This window comes from Corvus cornix, chromosome 17, assembly GCF_000738735.6.
Source record: "Corvus cornix cornix isolate S_Up_H32 chromosome 17, ASM73873v5, whole genome shotgun sequence".
Classification (NCBI taxonomy): Eukaryota; Metazoa; Chordata; class Aves; order Passeriformes; family Corvidae; genus Corvus; species Corvus cornix.
Genome location: NC_046346.1, coordinates 103,006 through 130,863, shown reverse-complemented (window position 1 = coordinate 130,863; position 27,858 = coordinate 103,006). Strand labels below are relative to the sequence as shown.

The window sequence follows — 27,858 nt, the reverse complement described above, 5'->3', positions numbered from 1 at the left end:
TGGAAATAATTAGGGAAACAGCAAAAACTAAGGCCTTTCACAGTTTATAGTAATGTCATCTACTATAGTAGGTGGACTTAGTGGAAACTGAGTTCTGTTGTGTGAATTTTTTAAAAAAGAAGCATAGAAATTTTGCAAATCCGTTATTTCTACCAATATACTTGCCAATAACTTCACAGTATAAGTTCCAAATTTCTAGTGTTTGTTTCTGATGTGCCAGGCTCTGTTTTTAAAATTATTTTATGCAAATTTTATGTAAAAAATTAGTAAGTTCTTTTCTCAGATGTGGTATCTCCAGGTAATCATGAACAGACTTCTGTGCATTATCTTTTTTAATTACATGGATGAGTATCTAAGTAAATCATTCACCTTTTAGGTATAAAGGTTAAGAAATGCGATTATTTTAACAAAAGACTGTTAACTTGGACGTGGGTTTAAAGCCTATTATGAGTGTATACTATGAAGATGTATCTGCAGCCATATCTCCAGCTACAGAAGAGCAATGCTAATAGCTTTTCTAGGGAATGCCTCATTCTTGCGATCTGCACAATGGGTACCTGAAGTTCTCTGGGTTCTTTCCTCAAGCCAAGCATGAAGTAGGTGTAATGCTACTGGTTGTAAGAGCATTGCAGCCAGGATTTAGGGCCATTGAGTATGCTTAGGTGCATTTAATATTTCTTATCTAAAACTTAAATCTTTTCCAGAATCCAGTAGACAAACCCGTGGAAGGTAAAGCTTGAATACCAGTTGAAAATTTTGGGCATTCATTTCATTTAACCTACAAAAAGTTGTTCCTCCTTGGGCTGTTTGGAAATTCTGTATTTTTCTCAGCTGAAAATTGTTTTGGTTTTTATGTTGCAATATTTAAACACTTCACACATGTGAACAGCGGTTGCGTATCAGAGTTTGTTTGAATCAGAGGCGGACTGATGTGAAGTAATGTGAACTACAACAGGATGAAATCTGAACATGTCAAAATAACATTTGTTACTTTATTAAGGGATTACAATATTACAGGGGTAATCTAATATATTAAAAACCCTACTTTCAGTTATATACAACACATGCTAAATCACACATACTGTGGTAAAGATGTGATGAGGTAATAAGGGAAAAGTATGCAAACACACACAAACGCTCAGTGTCTTACAGGCTGACCAAAAAAATATGTTGAACTTCTGGAGGCTTTTACTCTGCCTCTTTTATGCATTTTTTAACTTGTATTTTTTGTAGTAGTTGCTGTTTTGTAATGGGTGTGTTAACAATCTGTTATAGAAACCTATTTCAGAAGAATATTAGAATTATGGCAGTCTGTATTTCATAAGTGTGACTGACCTCTAAATATAAATTGAGTAATTCTATTTAATAATTTGACAGTAATGTTATAATTGTGAAATACGTTAAAAATAACTTCTCTTGGCTACTGATAAGTTCTCTATATAATTTTTATCTAAAGGCTAAGGATATTAAATAGCTTATAAATTGGTATCCATCATTTGCCTGCAAAGTTGGATAGACCCTTTAATTTATATCCAGCCATTTCTGATTACAGAGGCTACACAGCAGGTAATCACTGAAGTCAGGTACAAAATACTGTAACAGTTGTGTAGTATAATATGTTGGCTATATAGCACATAATACCTGTTATAAATCTGGATTAATTTCCATATGCAAGTAATTACTTCATTTTGGTAAGAAAAATAATTAGTGTTTTTGATCTAAAATATTTGAATTAATGGTGAATTTTTATAGGAGCAGATTATTTAAATGCTCTTAGTGAAGGGAAAAGGCCAGATTTATGAGGATGGTAATGGTTTGAGTATCTGCTCTCAAAACAGAATTATATACTAACTTTATTCACGGTAGTTAATAAAGATTACATAATCATCACACTAATGTACATATACCAGCTACATAGTTCAAAGGATATGATTCCTGTGTCAAATGATTGCTTATAATAACAATAATAAAACTCTTGCTGTACAGTTTGTAATATTTCCTGTATTTGAGAATATTTATACATAACATACAAAAATACTTAAATGTGGTGGCAATATTTTTATCATCCAGACTTAATTTACAGGGAATAAAAACCCGGCAGTTTATCTACAGTTTTCATCTAAACTGTGAGTTCTAATAGTACCAAGACATGTTCTGAATGTTATTACAGTTCCTTTTTTTTCATCAGCTCTTTTTCCTGGGATGATTCTTGAAAATACAATATACAAGCCCTCATATCAATAAATGTACAGTATCTTACATTCCTTATTTCTGAAAAGATAATTTCAGGTAATAACATCATAGCTTTATGTGATTTTTAGAGCAATAAAGCAAACCAAGAGAAGAGTTATTTCAGTGAAATGTGTTAGGGTTAGGTCTTATCATCATAACAACTTTCTTTAGTGAATATGATCCTCCCCGGAATTCAGCCCAGTAAACACCATCCTGATATCGACTGCGGTAGTGTCCTCCACGATACCAGACCCCATTGAGATTTGAGTGAGCACACGCATTGTACCACCATCCTCCCTTCTGGTAATGAGCACAGTTACCTGCAAAGGAAAGCTCCAGTTCAGTCTGAGAAATAAATGAAAAATCTTAAAGCAAGCAAGCTATATACAAAACTTGGTTGGTTGTTTTGGGGTTTTTTGGGTTTTTTTTAGTAACTGTATGTTTAACACGTAGATATCCTGTGATACAAGGTGAACTTAGGCTTCTTCAGGAACCAGCTAAGTAGTTACGTTCTACAGATAGAATCCTTCTTGTTACTCTCTCTTGCCTGAAAATCAGTGTGTGTTACTGTCTCAAAAAACCATCCATAGGGTATTTTACAGACCCTTGTCTAGTGTAAATGACTTTTAGTTTTGGTGTTAGCATGTGTAAGGGTTGACACATCCGTTTGTACTTCATAAGGTACTAACTGACAAATCCCTTTGTAAGTGCAATTTCTTTTTTTGTATGTATAACTGTAAGTATTTTTCGTTTTTCAAAAAAAAAAGATTAAAGGGGTGGGGGGGTGGGATATAAATGCAAAAATGGCAAGGCAGCTGAGAGGGACCTCCTACCTGTATATACGTCATGGTCCCTGTCTAGCGTGGTGAACTGTTTGCCGTTGTGCCAAGTGAAAGAATCTCCTGCGTTGCCGTTGTAGCGTCCCAGTCTCAGCTTGTAGTACTCACTCTCAGGCTCCAGTCTGAAGCTGGCATACTCAGCAAATACTTTTCGACCTGACCAGTCTTCCATTGTTATGAGCAGTTTGTAGTTGCCTTGATTTGTTAACCAATAAATGTTTTCTAATCCAAGCCAATATTCTCCATCTATATTACCAAATCCTTGCTGTAAAGGAAGCAAGAGAAGCATGTTAATATCCTGCATCTGTGTTAGTGGTAAATATGAGTGTATTCTTAAGTAGAAAACTGCAGTAACTTATTTTATAGAGACTTCCTCTTCTGTAAGGATAAACACACAAGTTCTTTTTCAAGTAGGCTCTTGGCCAGACTCTAAAATCACTCTTTAAATTAACTTTACCGATAAGTTTTAGAGGGTGGAAAACATTAACTGGCTCTCTCGTCCTAACCTTGTATGTCTCCCAGTTCCTGAAAAAGTTGACAGAGCCATCCAGACGTCTCTGAATGACGGTCCAGCCACCGGGGTCATGCCGTTGGTCACACCAGACCTGCATCAGCTGGTTTGTGTTTTCTGGTTTTACAAGATAGATGGAGCTTGTGTCATGGCCGTCTTCTAATGCTTGTAGACAGTCTCTCCAGGGCCCTGTGTCAAAACAGAAGGGCTCTGCATCAAACTGCCATTGAGCATATCTTTAATGCAGGGCAGTATTTGAACTGGTAGCTTTTTATAGTAGATTGGTTTCACTGAATAGTGGATTTGTTTTTCCTCTTATTGAAGGACGAGTATCCACCAAGTGTTTTCAGACAGGTGCATTTATTGTAACTTTATTTCTGGAACATATTACAATGAATTACTGCTAAATGTAGATTTTCTATAAATTTATTTTTTTTAAGGCAGCTGTACTGGTACTTTTACCATCTATTATATCTTCAAAGAAACATAAATATGAATGACTCCATAGATCAGTAAGAATTTCCTTCAAAACAAAACAGTAAGTTTGACCTTTATTCTGTCTTTGAGAAATTCAGCTTTTTAGATCCCCAAAAATGTCACTGGCAGAGACATTAACAGTGGAAGCAACAACATAAATTCTGATTGTAGGTCTTAGTGCCACCTTAATAAATTACAATGTAACATAGAAATTAAGTTGTGTTTTTTTTTTACGTGGAGTGCTTGTGAGAGAAACTTTATATAAATGAGAACACTCTTAAAATGCTTTGCATTCACAGACATAGCAGTTAACACAGTCTTGTTTTCAGAAGGAGAGAGAATGCATTTTTTCCTTCAGTTCAGTAGAGTCCATAAAGAGCTTACACTTTTTAAAGTATCTTATATTCCTGATTTTTTAAGACATTTTCTCCAATGGTAAGATAGATTCCATTTTAATGAGTCTGAGAAATTCAGATATAAATGATTTAGCATCTGTGTTGATATCTGTAGATAGACTCCCCCAGCTGCTTCCTGAGCAGAAGAGTGAAGCCAAAAAGAATCCTCAGGATTAGAGATTAGAGCCCCTGGATTGATTCTCCCTGCCCACTGAAGGAGTAAGGCTTACTCACTGAAGGAGTCAGGCTTGTCAGATCTTCTCATTAGGAGCCTTACTGAAGCATATACTGCTATCAAGAGTAATTTCTGTTTTAAATTATCTCAGTCCTATGCTTTTTCATAATTCCCTGTCCAACACTAGTAATGGTACTCAGCAAATGAGTTAGAAATAAATTAGTTTCATAAAAATGATCTCAGTGTTTTGGAGATTATGGTTTTTTTGGTCTTTTTAATTCTTTTAATCGGCAAGTCAGTGTACAAAGAGGCAATCCAAGTCTTTGTTCTGTGGCTAATGAATGCTGTGTTCTTGTTGCCTCAGTCATAATCAGAGAGTGTACCTGGAGTTGTGCTTCTAAGCCCCTTCTCCATTTCTTTTGTGGCTAACTATTTAGATTTCTGGAAGTTAAGATGCAGATGCTGTGCTCTGTCACACAGTTGCATGGCTCATTATGAGAGGGGGGAAGAAAATGTTAATGAGTACTAATAATGTAAATTGCTCTGGTTTATTTTATCTCAATATGTATGTAGTGGCACTTACTAAAAATAAAAAAGAAAGTCATTATTGAAGAAACTCCTAAAATAGTCAAAGAGCTTTGATCTTGTCTTCATAAAAATAAATATATAGCAGTATGCAGTATAGTATTTACACCATTCTAATCTTGCTGTTTCTTATATGGCACATGGCAGCAGTGCTCTACTGCACACAATTCTTTTTTCTGAAAGTGATTTGAGGTGAACTTTTAGAAATATGTCAAAGTAGAATTTGCCACTGTTTTTCCATGATAAGTGGTTTTTTGTCAGATAGTAGCTTTTCAAAATTTCCACTAAGGTATTTTCCCTTGAAAAAGCGAGAACACCCTGACTTTAAGGTAGGTAGTTTTGATAAAATCGTCTCTAGGGAGTCATAGAATCGCAGAAAGGCTTGGGTTGGAAGGGGTCTTAAAGCTCATCTCATTCCACCTCCTTTCCACAGGCATGGCCATCTTCCACTAGGCCAGGTTGCTCCAAGCCCCATCCAGCCTGGTCTTGGACACTTCCAGGAATGGGGCACCTACCAAAAAAAAGCCAACAAAAAAACCACAACCAGAAAACAAACAGCATGGACAAAGTTTATAGTAAAGCTACTGAGAGTAGTAAGACTGTAGTAAGACTGTGATAAAGAGAGAATATTGGTCTACTACTTTTTGAGAAAGGAAGGCTGTCAACAGATTAATAGAAGACATTCATTATTTTTCTTGTATTTTGCTTTGGTTTTCATTGCACAGGTTGGCTATGATCAGATGGTTAGTACAGCCAGGAGCTTTGGCTAAGGTTGAGAACTCAACACATACTATGGAAAGGACTGGATGAAGTATGGGTGGATTTTTTCCAGTGGCTGGGCAGTTGTGGTGGTGGGTTTTATTTGGTTTGTAGGATGTTGCTTGTGGGTGTCTTTTTGAGGGTCCGGACACCCAACTGAAGCATCTTTTATGGCATTAATTGTAAGGAGGGGTTTTGTTTGAGATGTGCTTTGTGAATGGAGAACATTCTGGAGGATGAGGAAAAGGTATTAAATGTTTCTTGACTGAAAAGAAATGTGAGGAGAGGGGAAGGAGGATACCCTGGAAATAAAAGCTTAATTAGCTTAACTTCAGTTGTTGGAAATTTGCTTGAACAAATAAAAAGCTGCAAGTGAGAAAATAAGAGAATATTATAATCAACTTGTGCAGGAGAAGCATGAAACTTCTTTTTCTGAGAAGTTACATAATCCAGGGAGAAGGAGCAGATGTCAAATCTTAGAATTGTGCACTGCCAAAGGGACCTCAGGAGATCAATGTGAAAAATTGCTGAATAACCAGCACTTCTTCAGGTGAAGATCTGGGAGTTCTACAGGGTTGCAAACTGGTTCCAAATTAGCGTTTTACTCTCCAAAAGCAGGAAAATGTATGAGGATAGATCAGTGAAAGTACTGTGCACCTGAGGTAACTTTCTGTTCTGCTGTTTGATAGTGAATCCTCAGCTCCAGTTTAAGGACTTGAAAGCACAAGGAGGATGTGCACCAATTAACAAGTTTTCAAAGAGTGTAAGGGAATGAAGGGGAAAGGTATTTCACTTCCAGAAAGATACGGGAATACTGTTGAAAGCTTGAACCTACTTTGAGATTGAAGTAAAAATGTAATTATTAAAGAGGCCATAGTGTATTGCTCCAGAGGAGTTGTAGTAGACCTGATTTTCTTCTGAGAACTTTTCCTTATATAATAGATCAGAATTGTGATATTTCTGGCAGAGGTTCTGCATGCCACAAATGCAGGCTTTGGTGAGCTCATCTTTGGCAATTCCATGAAAATGCTGCTTTGTAGCAAAATGGTTTAGAGACTTTAAAGACTTAAGAGACTCAGTGCTTTCGACTGAGAGACCTTAACTCAAGTTTTTTCCATTGTGAGTATTTCCATGGAGAAACAAGCTGGGGGTCTTTTGGTTTGGTTTTTAACATGTGGCAGTTGCATTATTTGATAGCCCTAAAAAGTTTGTTGATGTCCTTTGGAGTATGTTGCAAATAGCCATGAAATACACGGAGTGCAGTTCCCCTGCATTACTTTATTTCAGTTAGCTCCGAGTTCAGAGATCTGTGACTCCCTGTCTTTTTTCTGAAGAAGATATGTGTCATCCACACAGTGAAGAGCAGACCTTTCTTGTATGGAACACATACCTGAACTGTTTTGGGTATGGTTTTTTTCAAATGTGGGACCATAGGTGAAACTGAATTCTTTACCTGTTACTTTTGTAATCATGTAGATCAGTTGTTTCCTAATGTGATTTCACATAATCTAATCTTGTTTGTGGCAGAACTCTTAAGACTCTTCATAAGGTCTGTATAATATCCCTTACTATTCCACCACTTCTTCCTTTTTCTCCTGTCTAAAGCACAAGTGCCCCAAGTAAGATACACAGCAACTATGTATTCCTTTGTTAATTACACAAGCGCATTATCGTATGCTAGATCAACAAATTTGTAGTAACTTCATAAATGTTTACACAGTGTCAAACTCCTTCAGATGTCATGACTTGTAGCAGTTCAGTCTTGAGCAAGGGTAAATAGAATTTAGATGACTTGATAGTAAGATTTTTTGAAAGTCCTTTATCTCATACATATAATAAAAATGATAGGTTTGTCTTGGCAAAGTAGCATGAGAAAATCTGTGGGGCTAGTGTGTCTGAGTCTTAGACATTCACAGTTCATTTTTTTGCTTTCTTTCTGTGTTTGTACTACAGCATATATGTAAAATTTGCCAGCTAAATAAATTCTGACTGCATTTTTGATTATTACAATTAAAATATTGCCCACTGCATATTAGCATAAACTGAAGTAAATGTATCAGTAATACTACTTACCAGATGGTTTATCAGTTGAAGTTGGAATACTAGTAACTGCAGGCATGGTTGGCAAGGTAGGTGGCAGAACCTTTAAGTTCTGATCACTTTGAATCTCATTAGTAGATATCTGGTTATTAATACGATTGTAAGTAGGAGGATGGTACACTTTAATTGGTGGTTGTGGAGTTTGTGGCAGTGGCTTTATGGATGGCATTCTTTGACAGTGTTCTTCCAGCTGGGCAATTATTATTGTCTGGTTATTGGCAATTGACATCAAATGTTGATACTTGTGCTCTAAGTCTTTGTATTTGTTTGCAAGCTGCAACATATCTGCAGTTTGGTTCAAAATCTTGTTTTCAAGTTGAGAAAGTTCTAAGGCGTTATCACGTTTTCGGATAATTTCATGTAATAGCTGCATGTAGAGTTGTGTGACACGAGAATTCATATTTCTGCTCTCTTTTCTTAAGAGTTTAACTTCATTAACAATTCCACCATCCACCTCTACCAGTTGCTGGAGAGTTTCTATTTGTCTCTTTTGTTTAAGAAGTTCATTGTTAAGTAACTGTAATTCTTGTTTATTTACCCTGTTTTCAAGCAAAACTTCAGGCTCCTTAGAATTTACACAAATGGCACCTGTCACTCTCTGCTGAGGTACAATAAAGGTGTAAGTGCATTTGTCCTGTGTGTCACTGGAACGCTTATATCTGTTCATATAAATGAATTCTTGATCTTTTTCCTTGTCATTGCCTTCAAATTCCTGTGTTTCACTTGTAGTAACTCCCACAACAGTTACTAGCATTAAACAGATGAATCTTGTTGTCATCATGATCCTCTAGTTCTGGTCAAATATTCTTCTGCAAAGAACTTCCTAAAATCTGTTTTAAAATAAATTTAACAGTAAGTAAGGAGTAGGAAATCAGTGTGGATTTACAAATAATAATCTCTTCTAAAACTTACAAAATAGTACATAGTAACTATGAGTACAGATGAGGTATTTTTCTTGTCCAGCATCAACTTCTGTTGATTAAAGTGGACATCATGGGGATTAGTTGTATCTTTCTATGGTCAGAACTGTAGTTACTAGTTGCTAGTTCATCTAAAGCCTGCCAAGAACCATAAGAAAGTAAGCAATAAATAAAAGGATTTGAAGAGTCCTTTCTTCTAGGCAAGTACCACAAAAGTTTCCAAGATTGGTGTTTTCATTTAAATATTAATTACACTTTCCATTTCTTACAGTTACAAATACAACCTTTAAATGTAAACAGAATGTAAATTAATATGCGTATTAATGCTGCTAGAAGTTCTAAAAATATCAAATAGTTAATTTGCAGTATTTTATAACTGCGTATATATATATTGCAAGAGATACAGCTTAGGTGACATGTAACAATTTCACTTTATTCAGCAGTATTGAACCTCCATTGTTTAAAAAAAAAAAAAAAAGGAAAAACTTATTTTACATTAGTCCTTAATAACTGTAAACTAAAAACTCTACTACTCAGATATTATAGGCAGTAAAATCTGTTATTTTTCCAGACTAGTAGAATTTACAACCGAAACATTTACTGTGACTCTCACTGGAGACACTGTCTCTACACTCAGCCTAGTCATCTCACTTCAGAGTTCCTTCATGAAAGGGGAAAAGCAGCTGTGTCTGTGTACAGTGCACAGTGATCTAAATCAGCTGCTACTGTCTACAGGCAACTGCAACAGCTCCCCTTTGGTGAAATTACCCTAACTTATTCTCCACACAGATTCATATTCAAGGTGGAAAGCTGAGGCCTTCACAATCTCTTAAAAAATAAGTCAATACCAGAACTTTGTAGGCAACAGTACACTCGGAAACATGGGTTTAGCATTGTCACTGCTGCCAGAAATGCCCATTTCACAAACCACTCTCTGATCAGCCACCTGAACAGCACTTTGATGTCATGTATTTCTAAAGCTTTTTTGTTGTTGAATTTTAATACTCATAAGCAACCTAGTTTTCTTAAATAAAATGAATGAAAAATGCAGTGTGGAGTTTTTTCAGTGTATAAAAAGACTGATACTTTTTAACCAAGGTGGTGTTGCCATCCTGTTTTTCTTTGCTTGTGAAACATTTCACAGGGAATAACCAGTCAGTATTTAAGTATCTATCACCTTACATCGTTAGTACCATAAATTTTTTTAAATTACATGAAATGGTGATAGTAACAGCTGTGAGAAACTGGAGTGAGTCCAGCTGAGTACACCCAGCATGGATTGCTGGAGGCTGGCAGACATGATGCATGAAGAGTAGCAGGAAGAGCATGGTTTGTGTAGCCTCCAGAAGAGAAGGTAAAAAAAGACATCTTACTGCTCTCTTCAGCTACTTAATGGGTGTTCATAAAGAAGATTAATTTCTTTTTGGAAGTGCACAGTGAAAGTATATGGTGGATACAAATTACCTCAGGAAAAAATTGGGTTTTATTAAAAAATGAGCTTCACTGTGAGGGTGACTGAGGACTGAAGCAGTCACCCAAATAGGTGGTAGATTCTCCATTCCTGGAAATACATGAAGTTTTGATTTAGGTAAGGCTATGAGCAGTCTGATCTAATGTTGAAACTAGACTTGCTTTGTATGACAAAGATAAGGTCCCATCCAATCTAAACTGTTTTATGATTCTAGGCAGCTGCTGACTTTTAGGAGTTTGGTTTTTTTTTTTTTAATTTCAAGCTAATAATGGATATGCATCCTTAATTATTCATACTGAGAAGAGAGATGGTTGTCATTCGTATTTTTCTGTTTTTGTGAAATAAACCATAGATGTTTCTGTAAAAGACTCAAACAAAGTGACCAGGACTTAATCCTTCTTAAAACTTTTGGATATATCTTTTTGCCTCAGTTTCTTATTTGGAATAAACTCATTTTCATTTTGCAAGTAGAAAGGAATTGTGCTGTACAGAACTTTTCAAAAATCTTGAAAGCATGTCAGGTGAAAATCTGGAGTTTGACACGGTTTCTGTAAGGAAAGCAGTGCTGTTTGGAGCCCTGGAAAACAGGGAATGTAAATTCACCTCAGACAGCTTTAACTTGCATAATCAGCATTTGCACAGCAGGTCACACTTGGAAAACCGGGAAGTTTTCCAAGCCTCATGTTCCTGCACAGATGACTGGTTTTGCAAATGTCTCTTGCATATAGGTGTAAAACAGTTTTATTTCACTATTGGAATTTTAATATCCTTTTCTCCCCCCTCTAAACCTGTACTTATTGTGACCATGGAAAAGAAACTAATTTTTTCCTCAGAGTTCACTTCTGTTACAGCTCAGATGTTACAGCATCTCATATCTTTAATTGAGCATGGCTTTGGGGTACCCATACTTTTCTGAGCTGAAGAAAGGGCAACATCTAACAGATTTTTCCTCCCAATTTTTTTTAAGAACTGTGTAAGAAAATAATGGGACAAAGTTCATCAGCCTCATTATAACATACCATCTTAATGATCATCTAGTCCCACTGCCTGACCATGTGAGTGACCCCTCTCTAGGAAGCCTGTTCTAGGGTTTGACCACCGGTTGCAGACGGCAGGCCACCAGTGAATGCCATCAGCATGATTAGACTGTGCTGAAATGTTTCTCTGTCATTATCCTGCCTGTGTGTTACCTTTTCAAAGATGTTCTTCTTACAAGAAAAATGAGTGGAAGGAAAATCACACTGGTAAGAGAATACCCCAGTACAAACAGAAACGAGAACCATACTGTCATCAGCTGTTCTTCTTGTAGTCTGTTTATGAAAACTTCCTAAGTCTCTTATTTTCTGTACTTGTTTGGTAAAAAAAAAAAAAAAGTGTTTAGAATGAGGCCTATTTGTTGCATATTGTGAAGGACCACATGAATAAATGGCATTCCTTCCTTTCTGCAGTTGGATTAAAATGGAGTTCACAACATGGTCATTTGAACAACTCTCAGTGATTAATCTTCCAGGGACAAAAAAGCTTCCTGGAATGGAGGAGCTAGGGAGGGAAGCCAGAGAAACAATTTTAAGGAAGGATTTAATGTTTTTTTAATACCTTCCTCTTTGAGTAGCAGAACATCTGATTCTTAGGACATTAGGATTCCTTTCCAGGTGAGAGGAAGAACGTATCTGATGTCTAGGACATTAGCTTTCGGTTTTCTCCTGTGCCCAGTAATTGCTGATGCTCCTTGTACTTGACTGCTGCCATTGCTTGCTGATCATTCAGTTCTTCCACTTTCTCTGGCTCCCTTCCTCTCACCCTCTGCCAGTAGCTCTTCTGCAGTGGCCTGGGAGGAAACTATCTTACTAGGGTTGTATTTGTTCCCAGTGCAAAATTCCACTTAGGCAGCTGTAGACTTTTCAACCTAAAAGCACGCTTGCAGGTCTGGGGCAAATTTTCTTAATTACTGGAAATACAGCGTGTCTGTCTCTTATCCTCATGCATACTGACAAAACTTTAACATACAAGCATACCAACAAAACACAGGTGAATGAAGCACACTTAAAAAGAAATTATTTTGATTAAACATCAAATAGAGCTTGTAATTAGACTGAAGTAATTTTATTATTCCATTTCTAGATTCTAGCTGTTCAGTACTCATAAAAGCACTTTTCATGGCAGTATATTTTACTTTTTATTCAGGCGAAATGCTTTTTTTTCCTGTTTGTCTTTTGCCAGTATAACTGCATTTGTATGAAAACGTTTGGCAGCATTGTTGTGTGGCATATAATTGTCCCAGCTTTACACTCCTAGCCAGCACAAGTGGTTTGGTTAAAATTTCAGCTTGTATACCAGATGTTTGCCTATCTGTGTATATAACTAGAAGTAGGTGGTTTGCTCATTCATTGTTTACCCAAGTCAGGATGTTTTCATGATCTGGTGACAAAAGAGGAAATAAACTTTCTGAAAGGGATATTGGATGTTTCAGCATTTGATTGCTTTTTCTGTCTTTTAGAGAAAAAAAAGTAAATAAAATCTTACTTTGGCTTTCCTTTGAAACATTTTTCTGTCCTGTATTCTGTCTTGCTTATATGCACCTTTTCATTAGTCAAAATGTTACCTTTTGATTTTTACAAATATCTTGAAATTTATCTATTTCAAGAAGATTTTAGTGTTTTACAATATAAAATTTTATAGATGTTTCACAACCTCTTGTTTAATCACTGTCATGACTGAAATTACAAAGGTAAAAATATTTTTACATGCAAAAATATTACTGTTTGGCAAATATTGACTTCTGTTTTCAATCAGCTTGCCTTAAGAAGGAGCATTAAAGGTAGCAATGTCAGCACTATGGTCTTTTTGGGTTTCAGCTACTTAAAATATGCATCATATTGGATAATCCAAATTGTATATCTTTTTTCATTATCTGCTGGCTTTGATGTCATGCCTTGGGGGATCTCATTTTTACTAAACAGACTGGTTAACTGTCTCTTTCAGGTTTTATGAAATATTTTCCCTAGGAGATTTCTGTGTACAAGTGAACGTCCGTCTCCATCAGATGAAAAATATGACTTATCATAACAATCATAAAATCATTAAGCTTATCTGAAAATGCTGCCAGTAGCTTGCTTTTTTTTTTTTTTTTTTTTTTGCTATGGCTGTTTTTTGTTGAATTAGATTTGTTCATAAAAGAGACACTTGCCTTATTACTCTGGCAAGAAATGTGTATATGAAAGCCTGAGTATATATTGTCAACACTCTTGCATCTAGATCTCAAGTGGTTTTGCAATGTTGAGTCTTTCAACCATTGAGAGATTGGCATTTGTGTCTAGGAGTTTATACTACATCCGTTTTACACCTGTGCTTTTCAGGGTCCTGCAAAAAGTAGAGCCAAAACAGTAGGAAGACTACTGGATGGTGGCTGAGCACTGAACTTTATTGTTGCTTAGGATTACAAGTCAGTTTAAGGAGGAAGGGTTTTGATACTTAAGATGTCATCTGCTCTGTAGCATTTTGGAAAAGTACAAAAGCAAAACAATGATCTGTGTGAATCTTGTGTGGAAAACCTTAACTAAGACAAATGGGTAAAATAATTCCCTGGATTTCATACCAGAATAGAAGTTTTGTATCTTAAATTGCATTATTACGGGTTATTTCTACAGATAAGGACCATAACAGATCCCAGTAGGTAAAAGCAGTAGAATTGCTTCTTGCTACTATTTCTTGTTGCTATTTCAAATATTACTGTATTTCTGTGTATAGTAAACTGCTACAAAGCCAGAGAAACATAGGTGTGACAGTGTGATGCATTCATAGAAAGGCAGCTTTTGAACACGTGATACGTGACACTCACTACTACCCTTGGAGAGACTCCTTTAGAGAAGGCAATTTTCTGTGCTAAAACTCATGTTACACAAGAGCATTTCTGGGGACTTGAGTAGCTATTTGGACTGCAGTATAGTTGAGTTTACTGCAAAGATAAGAAAAAACACTACCAGTTCAGTTTGTGGAACTGATAGTCAGAACCTGGTATATGATGCAGACAGCAGCAAATCTCACTTTAACAAGTTAGAAAAGATTTTTAATGGCTTGTATGTTGCAGCTGAGGAACTAAGGAGGCAAGACTAGTTTACTGGGCTATGATAATTTTTGTGAACAAGGTGATGCAGTAGGTTTCCTACATGACTTAGACTTAAGCAGGAGTGCTCAGAAGCTGTCAAAATAAAATAGGATTCTCCATTTAAGTCATTGTATCTTTGGGATAACAACTGTTGTTTTTACAATAATCATTGTCACTCTGCCTCCCTAAAAAGACACACAGAGTATTACATACCTTAGAAGTTAATTTCAGGATTGTGGGGGTTAATTTTTTAAATTATTTCACTCCATTTTCTGTATAGGGTTTTATTTTTGTGGTGTGGGTTGGGATTTTTTGGGGGGGGTTGGGTTTTTTTGTAATAGGTGACTTTCATTTAATTAAAGAGTGGATAGGCAAGGTCCAACACTCAGCATTTATTTCCATCTCTACAAATTGCTCTGACTCAGGAAGGGCTTACAGTCTAGAGGCTGGATTGTTAAGTTTGTGTAGGTCCAGCGTGCCAGAACTGAATGCACTGTAATTACTCTCACACATCAAAGCCTTTTAGAAATACCCAGATAGATGAAAAGCACACATATAAAAAGGATGACATACACACTTTTGCATAACACTCGTATTTTCTGAAATGGTTGCTTTGACGATGAAGAAAAAATGATACCGTACATACAGATGAGCTCATTCAGCTACACTAAACCAAAATTCAGCTCTGTGGGTTAATCAGCTCTTTTGTGCTGGTCATATTTAATAAAATGAGGCTAGGACTCCTTCTGATGGGCTGGCTTTTCCTCCATACCTCTGATATGCCATCTTTTGTGCAGAGTCCTCAAGCACTGAGGCATGTAAAGGAAGGCATGTTCACAAAAGGCATAGTGTTAGCTATGACAGCATTTATTCTCAAAAAGATAAACTGCTGTATTTTATTGTGAAGTCATACATAATTTGATAACTGTGCATTCTAAAGAAGAAACATGAACAGCTAGCAACACATCTTGACTGTTTAATACTTTTTGATACTAAAAGGTGTTTTTAGATTAATGCAGTTTTACATTTTTATTGCATTATAAAAGCAAATGAAGCAAGGGTGTTGAAAATGTAAAATCCTGCTATGCAAAGATCAGAGGGCTTGGTTTTGCATTTTTTTTAACAAATCTTAGGTTTTTGCTTCTGCAGAATCCTTTGATAGCCAGTGTTTGTGGACTTACAGTTAGCTGGCATGTTCCAGGCACCAAGCCAGTAATATGATCTGGATTTCACAACACCATTGTGATAAGACAGACAAGCATGAATTTTTTGAATCTGCTTGCTTTCCTACTCCCTGCCCCTCGTCTTAGAGCTCATGCTCTGTTTTTAGTCCTTCTCACATTTTCTTCCATGGAATTATATTAATTTATTCTCTCAATTTTTACCTCTCGAAGGTAATCTTCAGACTTAATGTGAAGTGTGTTCTTTTCTAAGGAGAGGGACTTCCACTGCTGCAGGGTTTCTTTTAGAATAAACTCACATCTTGACTTTTAGATGAAAAGTATTGCTGTGAAAAACCTAGATACTAATTTTTGTTTTCAGTTTTGTAAAAGGAAACAGCAATTCACAGTGGAAATACAGCACAGTAATATGTACACCACATGTATTGAAAAAACTTTAAAGTTGGGCTTGAAATTTTAAAGTAAATACATAGGAAAGGGCTGACACATAGTAGCATGCAGTTTTAGTTATGAAAACATGATACTAAACTGAATTGAGAAATTTAATTCCAAACTTATGGAGGGAATAACTTTTGGGGGGTTTGCCAGTAGTTACTTGCTTCCCTTGTAAAAAGCGCCACACTGGCATTGACCAATTAATTCCTTTAAGATTCTTTGTGTTAAAATACATTATCTTGATAGATTTTCTGCCCACTTAAAACTGGTGAAATTTTGGTTCAAGCACAAGTTCCGTTTTCTTAAAAGGTAATATTTTTTCTAATGAGGTGAATGGATGACTAAAGCAACACTTCAGAACGAGAGTGTCTTCGTGAGCTCTTAGAGAACTTTTGTTTTGAAATACTGTAAGTTGCTGCAAGAAACTGCAGAAGATTATGTATCTTTTGTTGCCATGTAACTTTCTTTAAGTTTTGGCAAAAGCTTTTTTTTAGTTACAAGAAGTACAAATTTTCTTCTTGATTACCAAGAATTTTAGTTGCGTTGTTTGTGGATTGTTCTTTGTCTTTACAGAAGTTCTGTCATAGATGTGGAATGTAATTACTGAAAGAGAGCACTGCTTTTGTTGTTGCTTCCCTTAACAGCGGCCTCACCTTATTTTCATTTAATCCAATCACTACCAGAAAGTGCTCATACTGTGTGTGCTCATATGTGTGCATGCACATTGTCCGTAACAGCCTTTAAACAGATTCATATTTTAATAAATGTGACTCATTTTACCCGTGAAAAATAGCAGTTAGATCGTGTAATAGTTTGATGCCTACATTAATGTACTCATAAATGCTAGTTTCTTTTTTAAATTATGTTTTTGTGAAATACTTCAAATATTTGCTTTATAGACTGTTAAAGTATCAGAAACTTTTGTATCTCCCTAATCAGACATGAGTGTAAAAAAGACTGAATGGAGATTTAATAATTTTTAATACAGATACTCCTTTAGGAAATAGTATGTCCTAGAAAAACTCTTGGAAGGCAAGTTTAAGGAAGTGTGAAGATCAAAGTTACGTGCAAAAATAAGTAAGTTTTTTTGGTTTTGGTTTTTTTTTTTTTTAATAAAATCGTATTCTTGAAAATAATATCAGAGCTTTCACTGCCTGGCATGTAATGTCTCAGCTATCTTTACAACTTTTATTTTAATAGGTGACGGATTTTTTCTTTGGGCTTGGGGGTGTTTTTTGTTTGAGTTAATACTCAACAAAACAGGCTGGCTGCTTTATCTTAGGGAGCAGTCCTGCTCTGATAAGCGTACATGAGCTGGGTGGCTCCGTACAGGAGCCATGCATCCGGAACCAGCCGCGCCCGTCCCGCAGCCCCCCGCCCTGCCCGTCCTTACCCCGGCTTTCTCCTCGGCTTTCTCCCTCCGCTCCTCGGCCGCTCCCGTCAGCAGCGGCCCGACCGCGGTGACATCGCCTCGGCGACCCGCAGTCCGCGTGTGCCGTGCTGGGACTAGATGGGACGTACTTGGGACAGAGGCGCAATTCTTTTCCTTTTCTGCGTTTTTCTTGCTCAACAGCGTTCTGGGCTCGGCAGCCCGGGCTGAGCCCTGCGTCCGAACCGGTACCTTCCCGCGGGGTGCTCGGCGCTCCCGGCCGACCCTTCAAGCGGCCCGGAGCAGCCTCATTTGAACCCCTGCTCTTTGTGGCAGGCTTATCCTAGCCGGGAAAGGGAGAGAGAAGGCAAAGCAGCGGCGAGCTGCCGGGCGCTGGTTGGACGGGCGAGCTGCCTCCGCCCCCGGCCGCCGCGGCAGCGGGGCTGCCGGGAGGAGCTTCGGCCCCCCCGGCCGAGCCCTCCCCGCCCACGGTGCGGGACCTGGCCCTGTGGGAAGCCGCATTTCAGCCGCTAATGCCGGGGTTAAGGGGAAATTCGGGAGACCGCGAGGAACGCGGGCCCGGTCTGTTGGATCAAGTGAGAGCGAGGGTGTGTAACTGCACGGGACTCGGCCCCAGAATGGGGGGGCGGCCACTTCCTGCCTTAAAATCTCGTCAGAGCGAGCTCAGGGATGCAGGGATGGATGTTCATCCCAGGCACTCGGGCGGGCGCAAGCCGAGACTGCAGACGCATTCACTGTAGCGCTGAGGGGCTCCTTTCTTAGTACTTCCTAGGTCATCTGTGTCAGGAAACAGCTCGATACCAGAAATAAAGGAAAATAAAATTGCCCAAATTCAAGCAAGCTCTTAAAACACTCTAATGCAGATTGAGAATTCGTTATTTGGCTGAACTTCAGTGCATTTTGTAATGGTTCTTGCTACTTGTCCAGGTAATATAAAGCCTGTTTCTCATCTGAATGCTGGGAATTCTTGCAATTTTCCTAGAACCTTTCTAAAAATTTGCTATTATGGAACTCTCTGTGTGTGGAATGTTATTAGCTATCACTTCCAGGTTTAAAAAAGATTTGTCAAATGAATGAATGTAAAACCTGCCTTTATAACTTGCAGGGAATCCTGCAAAGAAATTAGCAAAATTAAAGGTGAAACTTCGCAACATAAAAATGTTATTTTTTATTACAGTTTAGGAAACCAAATGGTTGTTTCAGTCACTGTATGTCATTGACATCATAAGAATGCTATATCATACTGTAATAATGGGTTTGTTTGAAATTTGTCAGTCAGTTTTGAAGATCTTTGGGTTTTGTAGAATTGCAGGAAACCAATATGAGAATGCTTGAATTAACCAAAGGACAAATAAAGAGGTCTAAAGATACTGTATTAAAACTAGTTCTGTTCAAGTTAAGACATGAACAAGTAGTTGCTATTATAATGATACATTATTTCCATCATAAAAGTGAATGTCAGAAAATACCCCACTTCTAGCTATATTACACTAGCAATTCAGTACGCCTTAGGCTTTTAAAGTTTTTTGTACCTTTCCTTTATGGTCTGTGATTCCTTCAAGGAATATTAATGCCTCTAATTATTTACTATTGTTGTGTTACCATTATTTTCTATTTTAACTCAGAAGCTTATTCCTTTCCATTCTAAAGAGAGAGGACCACTGACTGGAGTGGCCATTTCAGTGCTAGTTGGTAGCATAGTCTGGATGCTTGGGATTAAAGCAGTCCAAAGCTTTTCCAGTGTACCAGCTTTATATTGAAAAAGCAGGCTTAATAGAACCAGAAAGTGATAATTCTATTATGTTTTGACTGATTTAGCAATATTCCCATTAAACTTTCTTTCAACATGTATATGATTCACACTCCTTCCTTCCCAATGTGCTTTTTCAGCCGAGGGTACACAGAGCTGCTCAAGGGAGGGAAGTGGGAGCAGGAAGAGCCAAGGGAGTGGGTTTCCATGAGTGTTTGCCAGGATATTGGAGTGGTTGTTTCCTGTCGTCGTTTCCTGATCAGTTTCTCCAATTCCTAACTACTTGTAGAGCTAGATAGGTGATTCCCTATCTAGATTACTACTTGGGTGGAGTATTTAGTTTTCATTTTTAAATGAATAGTTTTAGATTAATGAACAGTTTTAGATTCTTCGCTTTTGTGAGAAAATACAGGTTTCTAACTTGCAGTTATGCCCCGCAGCACCAAGGTTCTTGAAAAAACAATTTCCTGAGGATGAGGTTGTTTATTTAGGACCATATTTATAAAGAATTCGTAACCACTTTTAAGGTCTTTAACATATAGTTCAGGTCCATTGATTTTAGGGCACTTATTTAAGTGCAGTTAAATGCCTAAAATTTTTACTCAGTGAAGGAGCCTAGAGACTTCTCTTGCGGTGTATTCTTGAGTCATTAGTGTTCTCTTACAGGTAATTATGTTGTAAGTAAAAATATTTGAAAAATCAAAAATAGCCAAAGAAACTGTTTCTTTGACTGTTCTCTTTGCTGAACAAGAAACATGTTTTTATACAGATCAGCCTTTTGATTAAGTACTGAGTACTTTTTTGTCTCTTAAAAGCTGTCTAAATAACCTGTTCCTATAAGCCTTTGTGTATGGGTTGTTCCAAATAGCATATGACAAGGCTTATTTCTTCAAACTGTTGCAGTTTTGTCTACAGGGAAAAAGAGAAGTTGTGCCGACTTGATAGATGACAGGGAGCTTTATTTGGATGTGCCAGGTGTTTGTAGGATATCTGAATTGTTTGGATAACATTAGGTGTTTGCTCCTTGGAAAGGACTGAAGAGAAAAATGGGATTTGCCTTTGTGTGGGCATTCTGCTTGGACCAAATGGGCATGCCTTTTCCTTGTATTTATAATACTGTGAAGTGCAGTTCATAGGTTTTTTAAAAGGCTTTAGGCTGAATTATGTGATTTGCAAAAGATTTCATAGTTGATTTGTCTTTCATACAGAGCATCTTGGAGATCAGCTTTCATTAAAGTCCATGACTAGAGAATAAAACATCCTACTAGCAGAAAGGTACTAACATCCAGTTATTTCTGGCTGTGAAGTCTGAGAGTTGTCTTCAGCAGTGTAATGCAGTTGGCAATGAGTGGTTTGAAAGACTTGACTTTGAGAATGAGTGAAAATACTATAAAACATCTTCATAAAAATTAACTTTGAGTCAGCGATCAGAAATTCAAGGTAAGCAGAAAGAGATAAGAATGTGCCAATATTAAAAAGGTAAACTTTGAGAAATCAGATTGTTTTTCCAGACAGGGTGCAGTTCCATTGCTGGATTCATTTGCCACAAGATCTTTCAAACCCAAAAATTTAAAAAAGAAAAGTGTTTTTTTAGGAGTAGCAGGAAAAAGAAAAAATGGATGGATCCAGAGAAAAAACATTGTAAAGAAAAATTACCACCCAGACTTAAACCCAAAAGTGTTTATATAAGATCTATCTCAGGAAGTCCCTAACCACCACTTACTTCTGACAGGAAACAACATCTGGAAAACAGCTATTGTACCTTTGCCTTTTTCCTATAGTCTTTTTTGAAGCATTTTCTGCTTTCTGACACTGGATAGCATATGTTTTAAAATGTTAAAATGCATCACTCTTAAAACATTTAATCTTCTGTAATGTATTTTTCCTGATGCATGGGGAAAGCATTAGGAAATAGCTGGGTTTTGGGGAAAAATGAAAAAAACAATTGGCAGTATTCTGGAGAAAATCTTATTTTTTTTTAGGAGGAAAGCTTTGGTAGAAGGCTCCAGACTGCTTCAGAATTTTTTAGCCTGTTTCAGTAGATAACAAAATGATTTTCACCAGTCAGAGATGATTTGGGGTACAGCTTCTTGAATGTAATTCCAGTTCAGTTCTTTGTAACATTTTCTTTCACACTGGTATCTTAGTTTGAAAGTTGCTTGGGTTTTGCTGCACTTGCTGATCTGTTTTTTCTATATTAGGCTTCATTGCTGCAGTGACAAATGTGGGGTGATTAATTCCAGTGATTCAGTAGGGTGAGGTTATTCAGGAAGGACCATGGGATCAACGTCAAATTTTAATTTTGTTAGTTGATGTTGCTGAGGCTAATTGAGCCAAAATAAGGTGGTCTCTCTAGCTCTACCTTTTTGTAAGGTAAATTTTGCTTATACCTCATGATACAAGAGATTGCTTGAAGTACGTGCTATATTCACAGTTAAAATCAGAGTCCATTGTCTACTTGTATACATGGAACCTTCCTGCTGCAGCAAATTAGTTCATATAACTGCTAAACTCCAAACTCCCCTACAATAATAGATATGCAGGTATAGGCTAGCACATTTATCAAACTTGTCGTAGAAAAATAGAGTTGTGGCTGGAAGAGACCCCTGGATATCATCTGGTCTACCTTCTGTGGAAAGCAGGGCCATAAATTATGTTATCCAGGGTCCAGTCAAGCCGTATCTTGAATATTTCCAGCAAGGGAAATTGCTCTCCTCCTCTGGGAAACCTATTTCAGTATTTAAGTGTATTCGCAGAGAATAAATTTGCTTATATGCAGAGAGAATGTCCCCCATTACTTCTTGACCTGTTGCTATCACTCTGGAGAGAGCATTTCCATCTTCCCTGTGACTGCTTTGTAGGTACTATGGAAGAGCAGTTAGGTTCCCTTCCTGCCCCTTCACTTCTTTAAGCTGATCAAACCTCTAAGCTGAACAAACCCAATTCCTTTAGCCTTTTTTCCTACGAAAAAAGCTTTCCAATCCTGTAATCACCTTGACTGCCATCCATGGGACCATGTCGTAATTGTGTAATGTCTCTCTTGAGACATTTGTAATGAATACATTTCTGTGTGTTATAGATCACATGGTGTTGCCTTAGCAAAGGTTTGTCTTCAGGTTTTTTTAGAGTATTCTGAATCCTACCAAGGTTAACCAGTATATACATTTGGTTTTGTAGAAAATTTTTCCAGCCCTTAATCCATGGAAAATATCCAGTCGACTTGAAACCAGCGATACCACAAAACAGTTGGCTTTTTTGCCTATGAGCTAATCTCCTGACAATGGCGTCTTTGGTTTTACAAACTGCTGACTGTAGTAATTTGGACCTTCTACCACATAGTTAATTGATAAGTTACTGTCCCTCTGTCCTCTGCTCTGTTTAGTGCAATACAACCACACTACTGTATGTAGGAAAATGCTCTCATAAATATAGTTGACTACAAATTGGAAACATATCCTTGTCTCTTCTGGCTCTCCTATCAAACCGGTGTCATTATTCAATTTGTGAGGAGCAAAAATGGAAAATAATTGCTTTCCATAGATTCTCTTTTGTTATGTGTGCCAGTTACTGCGTGTCTTGCAGACAGTGCTTCCTGTACTGAAGGAATGCTCTATGCCCAGGCATCCGTGTTACACAGCAGCATATGTACATTCAGGGGCTGTGAATATCTTTAGAAGTGTACATGATTGTAAGTAGGAAGCTAAATTGTTCATTAAAGCATTTAGCTTTTTTTTACCTCCTTTTACAGCATTTTTTACCTCCTTTTACAGTTTGTAGTTTTCGCAGTAATAGTACATATATATTTACCAAATAAATAATACATATATATTTACCAAATAAATGCGATCGTTTGTTGCAGTACTCGATCAAAATGTTACCTTAAGAATAATAAATTGAAGTCCCCAGGCTAGTGTGAAATACTTCTCCGTCAGCTATTCTTTGTTGCAAAGTAGTGAATGTCTGACTTACAAAAATACCGTACAGCAGCTGTTTCCTAGCTTACTTGCATTTGCAGAATTGCACAGACCCATAGCACAGCACTATGCACAAAAGTGTATATCAAGTATGCAGTAGTGGTGTGGTTTAACCACCTAATTTTTGGTTTGTTAGCCCTACTATTTTACAGTATAGTTTTATATTCATTACAAAAAAGTTTTAAAAATTAGAAAGTAAAAAAGACACAGTTGAGAATGATGCAAGTTTTCGGTCTTTATCTGCACAGATTTTTTTATGATCAGTTTTGCAACAGTGTATATTTCTGAAACAGTTTTAGGTACTGTAAGTTTTGGATTACACCTTGTGCCTGCAAATTGTCATAAACCCCCAAAGAGATTTAAAATTCTGAATTTTTAAGAATAAATGGTGCTGCTCAGGTCAAAGAAATCTGTGACAGAACAGAAAACTTGAACCCAGGCTTTCTAACTTCCAGGCAAATGCCTTAAAAACCAGATTTCTCTTTATTTCTGTTACTGCTGTTTAAAGTAATACCTGCCCAGCTTTTCTCATTAGTATAACTTCGTACATGTGATTTACTGGACTGAAAGTGTTTTGTCTTTCATACCATGTTTTGTTAGTCTTTTGTAATGAGGAACAAATTACACACTGTAGTTGTTTGTGACCATTTCAAAGCTTACGTGCTCCAGCTCAGGTTCTTCAGAACTGGGTGAAGCTGAATAACCACTGATTTTCAAAGGTTTGGGAATATTTTTCTTAAGACCTCTTTGTTAGTACCCATCAACTCCAAAATATGCTTATTTATTCCCTGTCTCAGTGCTACTTTCTCAGAAGCCCTGCATATTGAATAAAGAAAATAATAGGAGAAGCTTAACTGTGAATCCAGACACAAATACACAGACTTAGGTTGGCATCCTGCACTGCAGTTCTCCATAAATATTTCTTTCAGTAAAATTTAGCCTTGGAAGTTGTTGTCTGGTGGATGGAGCGCTCAAAATGTACTATCTTGATGGCATTGACTACTACATTTCAAGTTCACTTTTTTGTCATACAAATTTTTTCCTGCCTTTAAACTGTTACCAGTATTACTGCTTTGTTTGATCTCTCCAGTAGAAGTTTAAAAGCTTGGTGTTAGAGTGTTACAGGTTTGGTTTTCTTTTGCCAGCTTAAAAATAATTGGTCCCCTTTACACAGAGTGATTTTCATTAATAAATTTAGTCCTGGATTATTTGGCCATGCTTTTCCTTTGTATGTGTTGTTACTTCATGATATCATAAACTAATGAACACTGTTGTCTGCATACAGTATCCAGCTGCAGAATTAGTTCTGGTGACAATGGAGAAAAGTGAGTATCACTGGAAAATGATACTTGTCTGTGGAAGAAGCTGCCCATGAGCTCACCCTCTGGAAAATATCCCGATGGCTTCACATCTTAGCTTTTTCAGTGCACAGTAGCACATATATGAGCCAAAGTTTGAAAAGCTAGTGCTGTGTGTTTGCTTTGGCATGGGGCAGCCCTGAGGCTTTCCTTTGAGAAATGGGTCTTGATGTCTTTTGCTGAAGGGGATAATTTTGTCATTCCTCTGTGCAAAATAAACTGATTCTTATCTCTACCTATTATCACATCATATATATAGAAGAGTTTAAAATATCACTGCCCAGATTTTAAAAAAAAAATCATAAAAACCCAATTATCCTTCTTGCTTTAAAGGAAAGGGGGGAGCAGAAAAATATGGGAAAGGTGTAGCTTGGCATGTAATTACAAAGAGTGTGTTCTTCTATATTCTAGCATATTACATTCAGTTTAATTTTTTTGACATCTATCAGTTGGGTTTTTTCTTCCTACACCCCACTACCTACCAAGAGCCCATTTCCTTACACTTTTATTTGGAATTCACAGGGCCTAGGCTAACCGCCTTTCATGTTTTTTGATGCTTGTGTATCTTGTGATCCTCGTCTATATGTTGTCCTGAAAAACAGATTCTTTGTCCTGAAAAAAGGCTTATAACCACTTCTACAGAGTGGTTATAACCTTTGATATCAATGAGAATAGCTGCATACTTGCTCAAAATAGCCGGAAAGTGGCCTTGACTCAGGCTGCCATAAGGCATGTTGCAGTGTAGAGGCTATGAGCAAATAGAATTTTTGCAGTTATAACTCTAACTACATTTTGATGTGCCACTTGACAAGAGGGGACAGCGAAGAGCTGCTGTAGGGAACCTCAGTCTAGGTAGGATCTCTAGGCCATTGCAAAACCTTGGGGACTCAGGATTTGCTCAACACTGAACTGCTACAGAGCCACTCTAATACTAGGGAAATTGGGAGTTCTTCCTTCATTCTGAGGTGTAAGGTGCCTGGTCCATGTTGGCCATGCGTAGATCTTAGGATCTCTTGAGTGTGTGGGATGGTGGCTGGAGCATCTCCCAGTGTGGTTGAACCCCTTGTAGTGGATAAGTTCAGAAAAGCTGAAAATAATAATTGGGGTTGTTTTTTCCCCTCTAAAATCTAAGTAAGACTGAGACGTGGAAACAAAGCAGGACAAAAGTGCTGTCTGTGTTTCTCTAGTATGTTATGTGAAGTTTAGTATGAGATGTAATAAATTGGTATGACTAATATCTTACCTACACAAGAGTGAAAAAGGACAAAGAAAGAGCAGGTATTGCTGCCCTGGACAAACTTGTAGAAAATTGTCTTCTAATCAGATAAAGTCATACTCTTTTTTTCTTTTTACCTCTCTGCTTTTGTATATATTTTGATGATCTAGGAAAGCAAACCCCGATTACTCCCTCTTCCTTTAAACTCACTCGTCCTTTGGCTTGGGATATTACTGTATCTGAGGGAAGCACATTGGCATGCTTAATCAGTAGGTCCAGAACTGCAAACTATTAATATGAATTACAAAAACATACGGGGTTTTGTTTCATTTTGTTTTAAGAAAATAGAGCAAATAAAACAACTACTGAAAATATTCATAACTTTTGATGATACATCATTCTGTCTTTCTAGAGATAGAAATGTGTAGAGATAGAAATGAAGAAAAGTTGAGAATGGTTTTTAGAAGGTACTTTTTGGGAGAAAGCAATAAATACCCCAGGTTACTCTTAAGATAAAACTGGTAGGGTAGTCTGAGTCACATGAACCTCTGCTTTATAAACTGTACTCATATTTATGAGATATATTACTTCTTCAAGGGAAGATTCTTAATATGGGAAGAAAATTTTTGAAGGACTGATCTGTGTCATTGCAGGAAGTTAAACTAACTGTAAAACTTGACCTGATTTCTAAGCCTATTTTTTCTTTAACCCAGCGTTACTGGAAATTCCAGTTGGTTTGTATGTTGTTCAGTTGTTAATCCAGCTCTATTCCACTCATTTACAAGGTCTTAATGTCCCTTTCGGTTTTGGTGGGATTATTAAATTACCTTTGGTCACTGGACCACTCTCCTATTTATCATGTCAGTGGGTCTAATGGGCGTATCGTTCTTTCATAGTCCAAATTCACAGATTGCTGGGGACTTGAGAGACAGTTTAGTTATGGCCTTATGGTTTCCAAGCAAAGCATTTAACAGTTCATAACAAACTGAGTTTGTTCTGGCTTGTTGCTGCCTCTTTGTCTGTTTCTTCAGTTTTCAGTGACAGGTCATATGATTTCTTCATTCATTCCTCCTTAAGCAGTGTAAGGCTTTTCCAGAATGCATGAATGAATAAGCTAAAAACCTAAAGAAATTAGGTATTGCAGCCTGGCTAACACTGGACATAACACAGTGTGATCCAATGAGCAACGTACTGGTCAAGGTGGCAGAGATCTGAAGAAACAGATATGTGGCGAACTCAGCTTGAGTGAAAAAAAGTCTTACAAGGGATTTCTGTAAAGTATTCCTAAGTCTCAGCGCAGAAAAGTTAGTGGAGATCTTCCAGACTGGTGGCAGACCCAGGAAGCATTGCAGTGGGCTCTGGTCATGGGGCCCAGCAGCATTCTGTCCCCCCACTGTCAGCTCCACCGGCTGGGGCAGCTCTCATTCTTTTTTTAGTGTCCTTGTTATGGTCCTGCAAATTGCTCGTAGTAGGCAGTAGCCTAAGTGCAAAAAACCTTCTCTGTCTTTTTAAGAGGTGTCATAGAACTCAAGCAGTAATTACAGGATTTTTCAAAATGCAAATCCCAAGCTCTCCTTTGTTTAATGGGCCCAGACCACAGTGGGGGTAAACTACTTCTGGTTGCTATATTCATTAAAAATGATGCAACTGTTTCCGTTTGAAACACTAGAACAATTGGTTGATTGATTGATTTGTTTGTTTCAGGAATTTATCTCTTGGATTTAATCTACATTGATTCTGCATATCCTGCTTCAGACAGCATAATGGAGAATGAACAAAGATCCAATCAAATGAACAATATTCTCCGAATAATAGCTGATCTGCAAGTATCCTGCAACTATGGTTGGTAAATTTTGTTATACCTGTCAAGCCTTAACTAAAATTTCTTTAGTGTGAAATTGTGAAAGCAGATTTTGGCCCCGAGGGAGCACAAGAGGCTAACATTGGTAGAGTTGAACACTAGTAAGGGATGTAGCTTCCACTTC

General features: G+C 37.3%; 2 protein-coding genes across 13 annotated transcripts in view; one reads left to right on the top strand and one right to left on the bottom strand.

The window, feature by feature from the left end:
- Nucleotides 1-27,858, top strand: part of RALGPS1 (Ral GEF with PH domain and SH3 binding motif 1) — an 85,789-nt gene that overhangs the window by 19,710 nt on the left and 38,221 nt on the right. For all 12 annotated transcript variants that reach the window (XR_005603253.1, XM_039561718.1, XM_039561717.1 and 9 more), the window contains one exon: nt 27,578-27,715. Coding sequence is in view for 11 of the 12 variants with exons in the window: in XM_039561718.1 (XP_039417652.1) it covers nt 27,578-27,715 (138 nt within the window). In the remaining variant the exon portion in view is untranslated. The remainder of the gene's footprint in view (nt 1-27,577; nt 27,716-27,858) is intronic.
- Nucleotides 958-17,950, bottom strand: ANGPTL2 (angiopoietin like 2). Its single transcript, XM_039561726.1, has 5 exons — nt 17,579-17,950; nt 8,047-8,903; nt 3,578-3,771; nt 3,066-3,336; nt 958-2,552 (listed from the first exon to the last, which is right to left on the bottom strand). Exons 2-5 carry the CDS (start codon nt 8,852-8,854, stop codon nt 2,353-2,355), a joined length of 1,473 nt encoding a protein of 490 aa, XP_039417660.1. The 5' UTR covers nt 8,855-8,903; nt 17,579-17,950; the 3' UTR covers nt 958-2,352.